The sequence below is a fragment of the Hemiscyllium ocellatum genome, chromosome 28 (assembly GCF_020745735.1).
Source record: "Hemiscyllium ocellatum isolate sHemOce1 chromosome 28, sHemOce1.pat.X.cur, whole genome shotgun sequence".
Taxonomy (NCBI): Eukaryota; Metazoa; Chordata; class Chondrichthyes; order Orectolobiformes; family Hemiscylliidae; genus Hemiscyllium; species Hemiscyllium ocellatum.
This window is the reverse complement of record NC_083428.1, coordinates 19,815,197-19,828,733: the sequence shown is the minus strand read 5'-3', so window position 1 is coordinate 19,828,733 and position 13,537 is coordinate 19,815,197. Positions and strand designations below refer to the sequence as shown.

The window sequence follows — 13,537 nt, the reverse complement described above, 5'->3', positions numbered from 1 at the left end:
GAATTTCTTGAGGGTAAGTGTCTTTCGAACTCCTTGCCCCACAGAGCTGTGGAGTTGACGTTCTTATTTATATTTAAGACTGAGATTGATTCGTGATAGGAGAGGAATCGAGCACATGGGGAAAGGGCAGGAAAATAGATGTGAGGAGTGTCTGATCAGCCATGATCCTATTGAATTGTGCAACAGGCTTAAGGGGCTGAATAACATTCCTATTTCTTATGCAAGTGGTAGATATATACTTTGAGATCTCTGCAACATATGACACTTGTTTTGTGGAATACAGCAAGATAATTTTGAGACTTTATGACATCCTCATGTATTCAAAATTAATAGTTGGAAGTGAAGCTGGTCTGAAGTGTAGCAGAACTGGTGTCTATTCTGTAAATTCTCATAATTTTCAGAAGCCAACATGTATTTAATTATTTTATGAAATAGCGAATGCTATTTTGAAAGGCTATCGTCTTCCACCAAAACACACAACATGCTTACAAAGCTTGTCTGTCACCTAAATCGTTGTGATGTGTAGATTCATGATAAAAGGATTCTTGTCATTGGATGATTGCAGCAAGGTTATTTCAGTTTCTTTAAATGAGCAAGAAATTCCATTTTTGATCAGCCTTGAGACTGTTCTTTTGACTATGAAGTTGGAGTACATTTGTACAGGTGGTGGAAAAGAGTTGATGTTAGCTTTGCAGGCTGCACAACAAGCCCTATTGTACATTCAGTGTACAAGTAATAGACTGGTTTAATCAGGAATTTATATCTCTGCATTTTAGACCATATCTCCCTTGTAATTAACTGGATTTTGATTCTATCTTTGCATTTCCTAATAACAATGGGTTTCACTTGAAGGCTGTGACATGCACATTAATTGAGGAACGCTATTTCATAAGGCCATAGCTTTCTCTGTTAATGCATTTTTTTTCTTGTCAGTTTCCTTATTTCTTTCTGAAGACAGTGACACTTGGTAAGATAAGACTGTATTTAACAAGCTTTTTGACTGCTTGAAAAGGGAAGAAAGATGCGAAGTATCTTGGCCACATCAAGTCCTGTTTTTGCCCCAACATGTATGCATGTGGCATTTTCAGCAGAGATAGCAAGATGTTAATCAGAAATCATCATGGCTACTTTGGTCCTTCTGTACAAAACAAGGAAAACAATTACAATTGTCACATCCCTAATGTTACTTATTAATTGACACCTGCTTTTAGTCAAATCAGGATTTTTTGAGCCTGTATGACTAATCCCTCTCTGGATGAATTCATTTCAGTGAAAGAGACTTTTATATTAATGGGCATAATTTTTAAAAGTTTCAAGTGTTAAAAGTTAAGATGTAGTAACTTTCACGTTTAGAGTTAGTATGTTGGAAGGGAAGAAATAAATGTCAAATTGGAGTGTAGGTTTGCCAGAGTGTAATAGAAATTCAGTAATTGTTTTTGTTGTATCCCTTCAGGATGTAGAGTTGCTTATGCTCCCTGCATGAGCAAGGGTAAGATACACATGTAATCTTCTTTAACCATTTTTGTCATGTTTCTTATGCTGGTTCAAGTTCCACCAAAAAGAAAAATCAAATAAGAATTGACAAAAAAAAATTGTATTAACTGCAATGTAACCACTAGAACTTAAATCACGATATTACATTCTTAAAAATGACTAAATGCAGTGGTGGAATGATTTTGGAAATTTTCTATGCGTCTGAGTTTTGAATGAGTTTGCATTCATTCTTTTGCCCAACAGCAGCTAGTGTGGTCAGTAGTAACAACAGTTCAAGTACAGAGTCCATCCCTGTTCAGTGCACGGAAACAAACCCCGAAATGTCTGCAGAAGCCTCTGTGAATGCTACATCGGCCAAAACTAGGTATGTCTACTGTTCGTGAGGATAGAGTTGGACTAGATTGGAACAAGAATGTGACAATTCTGGAAGTTTTGTTTTAATCACTCCAGTTCTGAGTCCCTGCCTGAAGATAGTTAGTGGTGTTGGAATATGATTTTGCAGTTAACGCTACAGCACCTCTTAGCTTAGATATCCTATCTCTCAGCTTGAACTATAGCTGCTTATTTTAGCTAGCTGCAGGGTTCTAGGCTGTATCTGCATTCAGGCTGTGAACCAAACCATGGTTCTTCTCAGCATGGGCCAATTGTGTGCTGATTAAAATTTAATCTAATGCAGTTATTGAATGAATGGATTAGGTTTCAAACTTATCTTTTCTTGGATGTGCTTCATGTTTATATTCTAGTTCCTCCATTGTTCCTGGTGTATTTTATGAAAAGAAAATTTAAAAACTTTATACATGAAAATCTAAAGGATAAATAAGTGGAGTAACCTAATCTCAGATTTGGGGATTTTCATAAAATGACTGCCATGAAGGATAGTTTAAAATCTCACAACACCCAGCTTATAGTCCAACAGGTTTAATTGGAAGCACACTAGCTTTCGGACCGACGCTCCTTCATTCTCCTTCACTTGGACTCCATCCTCCAAGGTGGACTTCGGGACAGGCAGCAGAGGAAAGTGGCCGAGCAGAGGCTGATAGCTAAGTTCGGTACCCATAGGGAGGGCCTCAACCGGGACCTTGGGTTCATGTCACATTACAGGTGATCACCATTGCACTACACGCACGTGCACACAGACACAGATGCAGACACAGATGCGTGCGCGCACACACACGCGCTCACACATGCACCCCCTCGCTGACTTAAAACACTCTGCACCCACTACACACACACTTTCTCACACTCTCAACCCCCACCCCAGACAGACAGACACACACAGACAGACAAAGACCCACATGCACGCACACATTTTGTGTGGTGAATTTGTGTTGCAGAGTTACATTGCACTTTGCTCAAAAACTGCATACATTCATGTCGAACTCTGAGCTTAAAAACTGCAGGAATTTATGTAAAACACTGTTATCTCACTTATTAGATTAGAATCAATCTAAACATCAGGTCATAGACAGAGAACACAGGGGGCTAACACTTTCAACATATTGTCTAGCTATCACCATTGTTAGCAGCTAACCGGAGAATGCAATTTTAAAAAGAAGGTTTTGTGATTTACACATGAAAGAAGTGAAACTATCAATGTATTCTAACAGATGAAAGGCTTAACAGACAATCAGTTTTTCAATGTATAATTTCAGTTACATCACTGCAAATTTTTGCTATAAATTCTGTTACGATCGAGCCCTCCACAATCACCTGATGAAGGATCGTCGCTCTGAAAGCTATTGTGCTTCCAATTAAACCTGTTGGACTATAACCTGGTATTCTGTGATTTTTAACTTTGTACACCCCAGTCCAACACCGGCATCTCCAAATCATGAAGGATAGTATGAGGGAAGATGTTAACTTAGTACTGATAATCCAGAGGCCCAGACTAATGCTCTGGAAATGCTTTGAAATTTCGATGGCAATTGCCGTTACTATAATTGTCATTAAAGATCCATCTGCTTCAGCAATGATCTTAAAGGAATGAAATCTCATTCTCACGTGACCTGGTGTCCTTACAAGCAACTCAAGATCCACAGTAATGTGGTTGACACTTAATTGCCCTCTAAAGTGGTTTAGCAAGCTGATGCGTTCAAGGACCATTGGGGCCTTGCCAGTGACGTCCATGTTGCAGGAGTAAAAGAAAAGCTCGTTACTTATGATCTATAAATGTTAATATATAATTTACCTACTCTTGATAACATTTTTTGTAAAAACAAATGTCATAATTCTCTTCTAGTACTCCAGTAACACAGCAGATGACTGCAATGAGCATCTCTCAAGATGAATCAAGCACTGAAACTGAGGGTGCTCTAAAAGCTGAAGTTGTCACAGGATCAGGTTGGTTTATGTCCTCCAAGATAGATAGAATTGTCTAACACCTATCCACATGAAGACTGAATATGGAAAGAATAAATGACATATTGAAAAGCATGAATAAGTACGGGTGGTTATACTTTGATTTCTTAAAAATTATCTATCCGTATTTATGGGAAAGTTTCAGTATGTAGGGAAGTAATCTAATTTTGGTTATGATGTTCAAACCAATGTAATTTAATCATAATCAGTATTTTAACTCAACTTCTCACTTTGGTTCCATTTCACCTAATAGCCTTTGGTTAACAAAAAAATTAGTAGTTCAGTTTTTCTAATTTCCAATTGAATTTAGAGAAAGCATGTTCCATATTTTCTCTCCTCTGTAAAAGGGTATACCCTGACATCACTCCCAAGGGGCCTAAATCTTATTTCAAGTTCATGCCCCCTTATTTTTAACATCTTGACGAGAGTTTTTCTCTATCAACTTCTTTGATCCTCTTAAACATCTAAATTATATCACCTGTTAATCATCTGTGTTCAAGACAAGAAAAATGCAGTCTGAGGCATGTCCTTGAAATTTAACCCTTTAGTGCTGGTATTATTCTAGTAAGCAATGGTTTATTTTTAGATCTTTCAGCAGCTAAAGCTAATTTTTTTTTTGTAGATTATTCTGGAAGTGTGCACTTCATACTATTTGACCTTTTTTTTCTGCAAACGCATCCCTGATTAATGGGACTAAACTTTGCACACTGAGCTTCCTGAGCACACCAATTTTTCTGAATTTCAGAAGTATGCAAGTTAAAGGAGTTTTTTTTTTAAGAACCAAATTGTGAAAATAAAATAGTTGTCAGAACCTGTATATAATTTACACTCGTGAATCTCTTCTAATTATTTTGCAAGCATTCATCACTGAAATAAACTTACTCTATTGGATGTTGTATTTCCAGTTCCTGTGAATGTGGAACCTGCAGAAAGTTCCACAGAAGGAGAGGACAAGGTTCTAGAAAAGTCAAAACCCAAAAAGAATAGATGCTTCACCTGCAGGAAGAAGGTTGGATTAACTGGTAAGGATAATGCCTTTTTGAAGTTGTGTAGGAGTTACTGAAGATGCATACACCCTAAATATAGGTGCAAAATGGATTTTTGTACAGAAAAAGGCTGAGATTCTTCACCAAGCTTTTTAACCTGTAGAAGATCTGTAGTTGCCTTTGTTTCCTCAGGCATCACAATTAGGGAGTAGAGCGTGTGGTGCTAGAAAAGCACAGCAGGTCAGGAAGCATCTGATGAGCAGGAAAATTGACGTTTCAGGCAAAAGCCCTTCATCAGGAATGAGGCTAGGAGACTTTGGGATGGAGAGATAAAATAGGGATACCATTAAGTTAACTTGCAGGTGTGTTCCTGCATTGCATTGGAGTATTTTCTGTACCAGTATTCAGAGAACAAAAAGATAATGCTGGCAAATGGAACCAGATTAATTTAGGGCATCAGGCATCAACATAGGATTCACCAGCATGTATTTATTTATATTTCTCACTGTGCAAAGTGTCTGCTGTAAAACATTAAGAATACTTTAAACCAGAATCACAGTACTTAAGGGACCTCTATAGGCATTTTGCCTGCAAGGCTTGACTTTAATAGAAAACTACAAGTGTGATATTCATCAAGTACAATGGAGATGGTACTGAATTCAGAAAATCAGTACTTTTTAGTTATTTCAAGGCTCCTGGAGGATTGAGAGAATTCTAGGTTCAATTGAGCTTTCAAAGAAAGTGAAAAGTGTTTGTAAATAGCATTCAGGGCTGATTATTTGGATAAAAATGGTGTGCAGGTACATGAGAAAAAGGCAGGAGATTGGCAGTCAGTCATAGGTGCAGTGGGCGAAATGGTCACCCCCTGCACCTTATCAATTCTGTAGTGATTATGTTCAGGTTGACTTGGGAGGTTTACAAAATTGAGGGGCATGGATAGGATAAATAGACAAAGTCTTTTCCCTCGGGGAATCCATAACTAAAGGGCATAGGTTTAGGGTGACAGGGGAAAGATATAAAAGAGACCTAAGGGGCAACTTTTTCACGCAGAGGGTGGTACGTGTATGGAATGAGCTGCCAGAGAAAGTGGTGGAGGCTCGTACAATTGCAATATTTAAGAGGCATATGGATGGGTATATGAATAGGAAGGGTTTGGAGGGATATGGGTCGGGTGCTGGCAGGTGGGACTAGATTGGGTTGGGGTATCTGGTCGGCATGGAAGGGTTGGACTGAAGGGTCTGTTTCCATGCTATATATCTCTATAACTCTATGACCTGAAGCCATTCTTTTTAAAGCTTAATCTTTAACTAAAAGCTTTTTGTTTTGCCACACTATTCTTTTCTCAAAACAATCTGCTATCCTAAGGAAGAACCATTGTTTTTCTGTAGATTGACAACTTCAAAATAAATATTTCACAAAAGTTTGCAATTTTGGAGAAGATTGAAACTTATAACCTGAATCACAGACCAAGTATTCATTTGACATGGAGTCATAATCATACAGCATTGAAATAGGCCCTTCAGTCCAACCTGTCCATGCCAACTATGTTTCCAAGCTAAACTAGTCCCACCTGATGAATGTGTATCTTATGTGTTTATATATTTGAAATAAATCTCTCCCGTGCTTGCTAACAGGGTCTAGGAGCACGTCAAATACACAAATATTATTGTAACACTTTAAAGTTCGCTATCTACCTGAGAAATTTCAAATCTTGACATTTTTCTTTTTTTCACTCATTCCCACTCCTATCATTTCCCTGACCAGTAAGCTCAGCTACTACCACTAGCTTTTCAGTTCAGATCTACAAACTACAAATCATATAGTTTTCAACTCCTTTCTATAGCAAGTGGGTTTTTTATATCCCACCTCCATTGTCAGATAATAGTATGTATTATTAAACTGTGGACCAAGCTGAGCTTTATTTTTGAAGACTGACCCTATATTTGTCCCAACAGGATTTGATTGTCGTTGTGGAAATCTTTTCTGTGGACTTCATCGCTACTCTGATAAACACAACTGTCCTTATGATTACAAGGCCGAAGCAGCAGAGAAGATCAGGAAAGAGAATCCCATTGTGGTTGCTGAAAAAATTCAGAAATTATGAACTGCTATATTGTAGCAAGACATTGTGGGAAAATCCAGCATGGTATCTTGAAGAGCCCGGCTTAAGACAAAACCTGTTTTTGTGCAAACAACTAGGCATGAGATTGGCAGATGGTTTAGTCAATGGCTTTCTGCTGATGGAAATTTGCTCTGTGGTACAATGAAGAAAACTATATTATCAACAATAGAAACTTAACCAGCAAAGGAACAAGGTGAACTGTACCATGTGAGCATTCCTTTTTCAGCAGTGGCCTTTTGACTGTGCCTTCTGTCTTAATAATCTACTGAGATCAAGTCTGCAGGGAACCAGGCCAGTGTACCCATTTATGTGCCTGTAGGTACTTATGCCCCTTTACAGAAACTTGAGTAATGACCTCATTGGCATACTCCTTTTTTTAAAATGAGCTGTGAACTTGTTCTGTGTGTTTGATCTAGGTGATATGTACCTCTTCCCCTCAGGTAATTGTCGATATATTGCACGCATTTGGAGTTGTGCAATACGTTTGAGAATGAATGATGGTCTTAAAAGCAGCCATGGTACACAAGAGATGATACTGAAATCAGTCTAGTAAACTGATTTCATTTACCTCTGTTAATTTTAAAAGCTAAAAATAGCAAATATCATACACTATCCTGTGTATCATAGCTGCTTTTAGTTCAAATAAAGGTGCATTCACATAGGTAAGTATAGAAATGCTATTCATAACACAATTTCTAAAAAGGTATTTTTTTATGGGTATTTAGGGCAGTAGGAAGTTAGCCAAAGGGGTCATTACCCAGACAAGTCAGAGGGACAGTATCTCTTTTTGGTTAGTTTGCTGTGTCCTGGGTTTACTGTGATGGATTATATCAACACAACACAACCTACCTTTTTAATATAAACATATATGTGGAAATCGCCACACCATGGCTTTAAAAAGACAGGAAAAAATATTCAGGCCTGAAAATGACACTTTTTCAGTATTATTGAAATGGCCTTTACTGAATTTTGAATGAATAACATTGGTTCTATCAGAGCCAGATTTATTTTAAATTGAGCCAAAATCAGAGCAAGAAAAAGTGATTCTGTCTCTAATGAGATGTGACACTGGTTCGGGTGTGGTCCGGTTCACTGCACACTTCAAGCTGAGCTACGTGCAAATAAATTGCAGTGTTGCAGTCTTTTACCAGTTTTTTTTTTTCTCTTTTAGTAGCTATTTCAGCTTTGATAGTTATTCACTTTATAACAATGTACAGTTTAAACTTGTAAATGGGTAAGGGATATGGTGGAAGACATATTGATGACTGAGTGCTTTGGGTGCTGGTTGTGTGCTTTTACCCTCCATTATTTTCTTTCTTTCTCCTTTTAATGAAAGTATGATATAAATGATAATATATTGTAGTTTGCTTGGAGTGTTTTCAGTTATGTTAGTTTAGCTCTGGAGTTCTGAAGTTTTGACCACATGTTGTGCACATGCTCCAATTGTAGCCTTTCACTGTATCTTGCACCAAACCAAGAGACTAATCTGTTAGCGTTTTATCAGCTGTTGCTTGCTCATCTTGGTACATACAAATTATGGGGAAAATCTAATTGAAATGCTGACCCATCGTCCAACATTGTGTATCAAAATCTGATCTCTTGTAATCCCATTGAGAATGATTTATGTTCGTTGTTTGCCTAAAAGGGAAATACATTCTTGTGAAGTGGCCATAATTGTTATAATTCAAGGAATCATGATGGTTAGCAGGGTATCCTAGAGGTCCAAGCAACCCAGAGTTCATAGTGTGGCCAGAACCTCTAAACCAAATGGATGGTCACATTGGTAAGTGTATCGCTATCTTTTCATCCAAATTAGGATTATGAGGCAATTGAATAGAATATACTTCTGTTTTAAGCTGCACAAGATCCATGTTATAGCAAACTGAAAAGATTTTTGTGGTTTGGTCAGATTCCCTCCTTCACAAGTCTGGCGACTAACTTAAATTTTATTGCATTGAATGCATAAAATGACTTTACATTTTATTGGCCTTTCTATGCTGGATTCTCAATGCATAACGGAAGAACGCAAATCTAAATCTGCTGTATTCGAATACACCAGCAATATCAAATAGGTGAAACACTTAATTTTTGAAAATAAACTATAGCTCCTATGCAATTGAAATATGTACTCCAATCAAAATGACTTATTTTAAACTGCCAAATGCAACCAATAAAAAGCAGCTTCTTACAAAGTTGGTTGATGTTAAATGTATTTACAGTATTGTCGGAACGCATTAAATCAGATCAGTATTGCACCTCCCCTTTTCCAAACTGCAACTTTTCAGTCTCAAGGAATTGCTGTAAAATATCACTGCGTATATCCCAATTTAGGTTCTGGTGATCTATAAACTTGAAAGGATCACCTTGGATATCAGTTTCTTTCTCAGCTTTTATTTGGTCTAGTTTCAGATTTGTCTCCAGAAATCCCAAGATGCTTCTACAGAACTTTGTGTCCTGAATTTAGTGGTGCACATTTCTGGCTGGAATGGGGCTAATTGTGTTTTGAAAGCAACCCCAGTGCACTACTGTTGACATTTTAGTACTGGTGCACCTTGCAATAGGGTCATACTTGTATTGGGAATTACATATAAGTATGTTGTACCTCCAGATTTTAAAAATGCATCCAGCATTTGTAAACTAATTATGAAGATGTAATATTTTGCAAAAGAATATTCATTTTTTGGGATGGTGACAGTATCAAACCAAGCCAACGCTACAGAAAATTAAAGAATACAAACCAACCACAATATTTTATTAAAAGTTTTTTTAAATCCATGAATTTGCTTTAATATGAGGTTGTCTATCTTGAACTAGTCTTTGTACAAGCTTTAAAAGAAGATTAAACTAGTTTTCTTTGTACTGTATAATTTATAAATTGAGTCCACTTATTTTTAGGTATTTTCTGTACATCGTGATTGTGAACAGAATTAATAGACATTTGTTAATCACATTGAATATCTTGTTTTTCTTATACTGTTTTTTCATTTCCAATATCTAATTGGACTTATTGTATCAAGCAACTTCGTAATCTGTGTCCTCTCTGAACTTCAGAAGATGTTGACCATCCACAAAATGAATGTTGCATATGCAAACAAGATTAGTTTTGAAAAGAATCTTAGCCGATCAAAGTACCAGTCAGTTAATTCACGATACTTGTTTAATTGTGGCACCAGTGATGGAAAAAAGACTTTAAATTTAAGTCTGCTCCTATTGACTTTGTTTTCTTCAAAAAAATGTTTTCCAGTAATATGAAGAAAAGCATCTTAATAAAGCTGCACAGAGGTTTTGTTGAGCACAATTACATTTTGAATTAACTTGATAAGTTAATTGAGTTTAAGAATGTACATGGCACCTTACTGTGGCTCTCGAACATCCTGAAGTGCGTTACGTGCAATAAAACAGGTGATTGTCTTGCTTACCAGCAAGTTTCCAGATAGCAAGATGTTCACAAACAGCAGCTGGATGAATAACCTTTTTTGCTTTGAGGGAGGGGTGGTATTTGAGTGGAATATTGACCAGAAGATGGAAAGAGCTTCCTGGTTGTCTTCAAATTGTGGATGGGATTTTTACATCCATTTGAACTGAAGACCAGCAGTTGAGGTTGCAGTCCATTATCTCTTTTTAAAAGACTTCATCTCCAACGGTGCTGCACTCCCTTGCTGTGTGTCAGCTTAAATTGTGCTGAACGTCTGGAATGGGTTTGGATTGAATGAGTTTCTCTGGTATCACAAATGTTGGCCAGCTCTGTAAATTTCTGTTTGAATAGGCCTATCTTCCTGACTTTGTTCTTGTTAAATTGGTAATAAAACTAATTTAACATAATATGCCAATGTATAGAAGTTCAGCACGTCAGCAATATCAGAAATTGCAAATATGTCATTGTGAATGTCATTTATGTTGATTTGTCTTTTTGAAATGTTCATGCATGCCTTCTCCCCATTGAAAATTACGTATGGTATAATCTTTATGCTGGATATTTTAATATCAGAATATGATATGGCATTCACTTACTAAATATGAAGAATTAGAAGTTTTCAGAGATATAATACTGGTTGTTTCCCTTCAGATGTTTTTATAATACGTGTATTAGTCTTTTGACCTAATGAAATTATACCATCACCTAAAAGACTCAAAGAATCAACATTCACTTGAGGATTTAAAAAAAAGTTGTCACTCCACTGTTGGCATTGGTTATTATTTATTCTGTTCTTTTTCAAATTCATTTCACCTCCCCCCCCTCCCCCGATTAACAGTCTGTTACTATGTTTTATTTCCCCTCTTCTCAATCTCAACATGATTTCTCCACTCCTCTCCCTTTTCCAGGCCATACACCTGCTACCACAGGACACTCAGTAATACATCACCCCTTCAGCTGGCTGGGAATGGCTGTTAATTTGGAGCTAGTGAAGACCTCAGAATAATGAGCTTATAATGGAATGATGTGTATTTAATTAAAAGCTTTTCTTATAGCTGTCTGTCTTGCCATACACAGATTCCTACAGTGCACTCTTAAGTAACATAATTATGCAATTGTGCCTACTAATGGAGCCAGTTTCTGACCATCTTTTAAATTGTTGAAGTTGCTGAACTTATCATACACTTGCATTATTAATTTGCTTACTGGTGCTGATTAGATTAAATGATAGTATTTGGAAATGAGCTTGTCTCAATGCATGTAATTGAGTTCTGAGCAATGTCTTAAGCTATATTGTAAATGTTTTTGGAGTTGATTAGAAAAAGTGATATCTGCAGCTTTGTTTAGTATTTCACATTTAAATGCCAAGTAAAACGGGCCACCTGTCTTTGCTTGACATAAATAAAGATGGAATTTGACGAATATAAACATGATTCAGTTGCTGAATTTGACACTTTGATTAAAATTTTATTTTCCAGTAACTAAAACTGTTGATGGTTGAGACAGGCAATGTAGTGAGGTCTTACCCCAGTTTAGTAAACTGTTCGTACTGCCGATTCATGCAAAATAAGTTGAAACTGTGAAATACTTGGTTATCTGATTGTTGAGTTTGAAATTCAAAGAGGTAATGTTTTGCCAAGCATGTGTGCAAGTACTTAAAATGCAGTACCCTAGATTCTTAAAAAATTAAACACATACCATGTTGGAGTTACTGATATTAAAAAAAATTCTAGTTATCATTTTTGAGTAAGGGATATACAAGCACATATCTGTCCATCAGACACCTGTTCAGAATGTGAAATTTATAATATGTAAATTGAAACTTGTATTATGCATAGTTATCAAAATACTTTTGGAAAATTGAGGTTTTATGAATTCCTGAAACATTATTCAGCTTTAATTGAATTTTCTGAAATTCCTCATTTATATACCTGCTGCATTAATTGTAGTGTGGTTAATTTTACCTATAAAATGCTATCCATATTGCTTAGTGTATAATCTGAGGCACATATTAACATTGACAGTAGTATAATGGGAGATGCAGCATTTTAAAATTCTCACCTGAGCAGATTTTTATTTCAGTTCCTTGTATTTCTCATGTTCGAACATTGATGAGTTTATGATTTTATAATGGGCTAGATTCTTAGTGGAACTTCATTGCAGCTACTTTATGGCAGGAAAGAAAAAAGTAGTGAAAATGAATTGATGTGAGTACATGCTTAAACATCAAAGGCTAAAATTTAAGTTGTCTTACTAGAGTCTCATGTTTAGATTGACAGTACCAGAAGCGATTTTTTTTGAATATGCTGACCAATTCAAACTGATTAGTGAAATCAGGACATTCATGTATTCACTTGGCTTGGAGACAGCACTGAAGTCCACTCGCGTTTCCCTTTGCTTTGATAAAATGTGGTGAGTTTAGCAATTGAAATATGTTGTGACATGTTCAGTGCTCTTAACTTGCCTGACTCTGTCCCTCTACTCGTTTTTATTCAAAAGGGCTTGGGTGAAAAGCAAGTTGATTTCTGTACTTGACTCATTGATAGGAATATTAATGCTGTAGAGGCGCATTGCCTGCTGACTAGTGAGATCCCCAGTCAGATTTTTTTGAAGAATAGGGTTTTTGGATGTGTCATGTGAATAAATGTTTAAAATGGAATCAAGTTTCCATGACACTTTTGAAGGTGGAAATGGATCTGTATATTGATGAAAATGTGGCACTCCAGCAAAAGCTGGTTGGTGATGTCTGGTTGTGGCAAAATATCACTACATATTTTGTTTGCCAGCTCAAAACTAAGCAACATGGATAGTTGACTTATTTAAAAGAACTTATTTCATGAGTTCTCTCTTTAAAAGTACTATTTTCAACATGCAGTTTTTTACCCAGCAAAATACAAGCTTCTGTTTTAGTTGCTGCATGCACTTCCTTTACTTTAGTTATTTTACAGTATATTGCATTTGTACATTAATTATCACTAAAACTCTAGGATTTTGAATTTGTACAGAGCACACTTTTATTATATTCAAGTAATACATGTTTGTGTTTGGAAATGTTGTAATGTGTAAATAAACTATTGTACAGATGAGTACTGTGTAGTTCATTTATTTCCCCATTGCAAGAGAAATTGTAACTGGTTATTTTTTATTTATGGCCATATTTTA

General features: G+C 36.4%; 1 protein-coding gene across 2 annotated transcripts in view; it reads left to right on the top strand.

Annotated features, from left to right (window-relative positions):
* The window catches only part of LOC132828822 (AN1-type zinc finger protein 5-like), a 33,919-nt gene extending 20,542 nt beyond the window's left edge, over nucleotides 1-13,377 (top strand). For both annotated transcript variants that reach the window (XM_060845970.1, XM_060845971.1), the window contains exons 3-6: nucleotides 1,738-1,858; nucleotides 3,734-3,834; nucleotides 4,758-4,874; nucleotides 6,794-13,377. In XM_060845970.1, the coding sequence (XP_060701953.1) occupies nucleotides 1,738-1,858; nucleotides 3,734-3,834; nucleotides 4,758-4,874; nucleotides 6,794-6,942 (488 nt within the window). In that variant the 3' untranslated portion in view covers nucleotides 6,943-13,377. The remainder of the gene's footprint in view (nucleotides 1-1,737; nucleotides 1,859-3,733; nucleotides 3,835-4,757; nucleotides 4,875-6,793) is intronic.
* The last annotated feature ends 160 nt before the right edge of the window (nucleotides 13,378-13,537 follow it).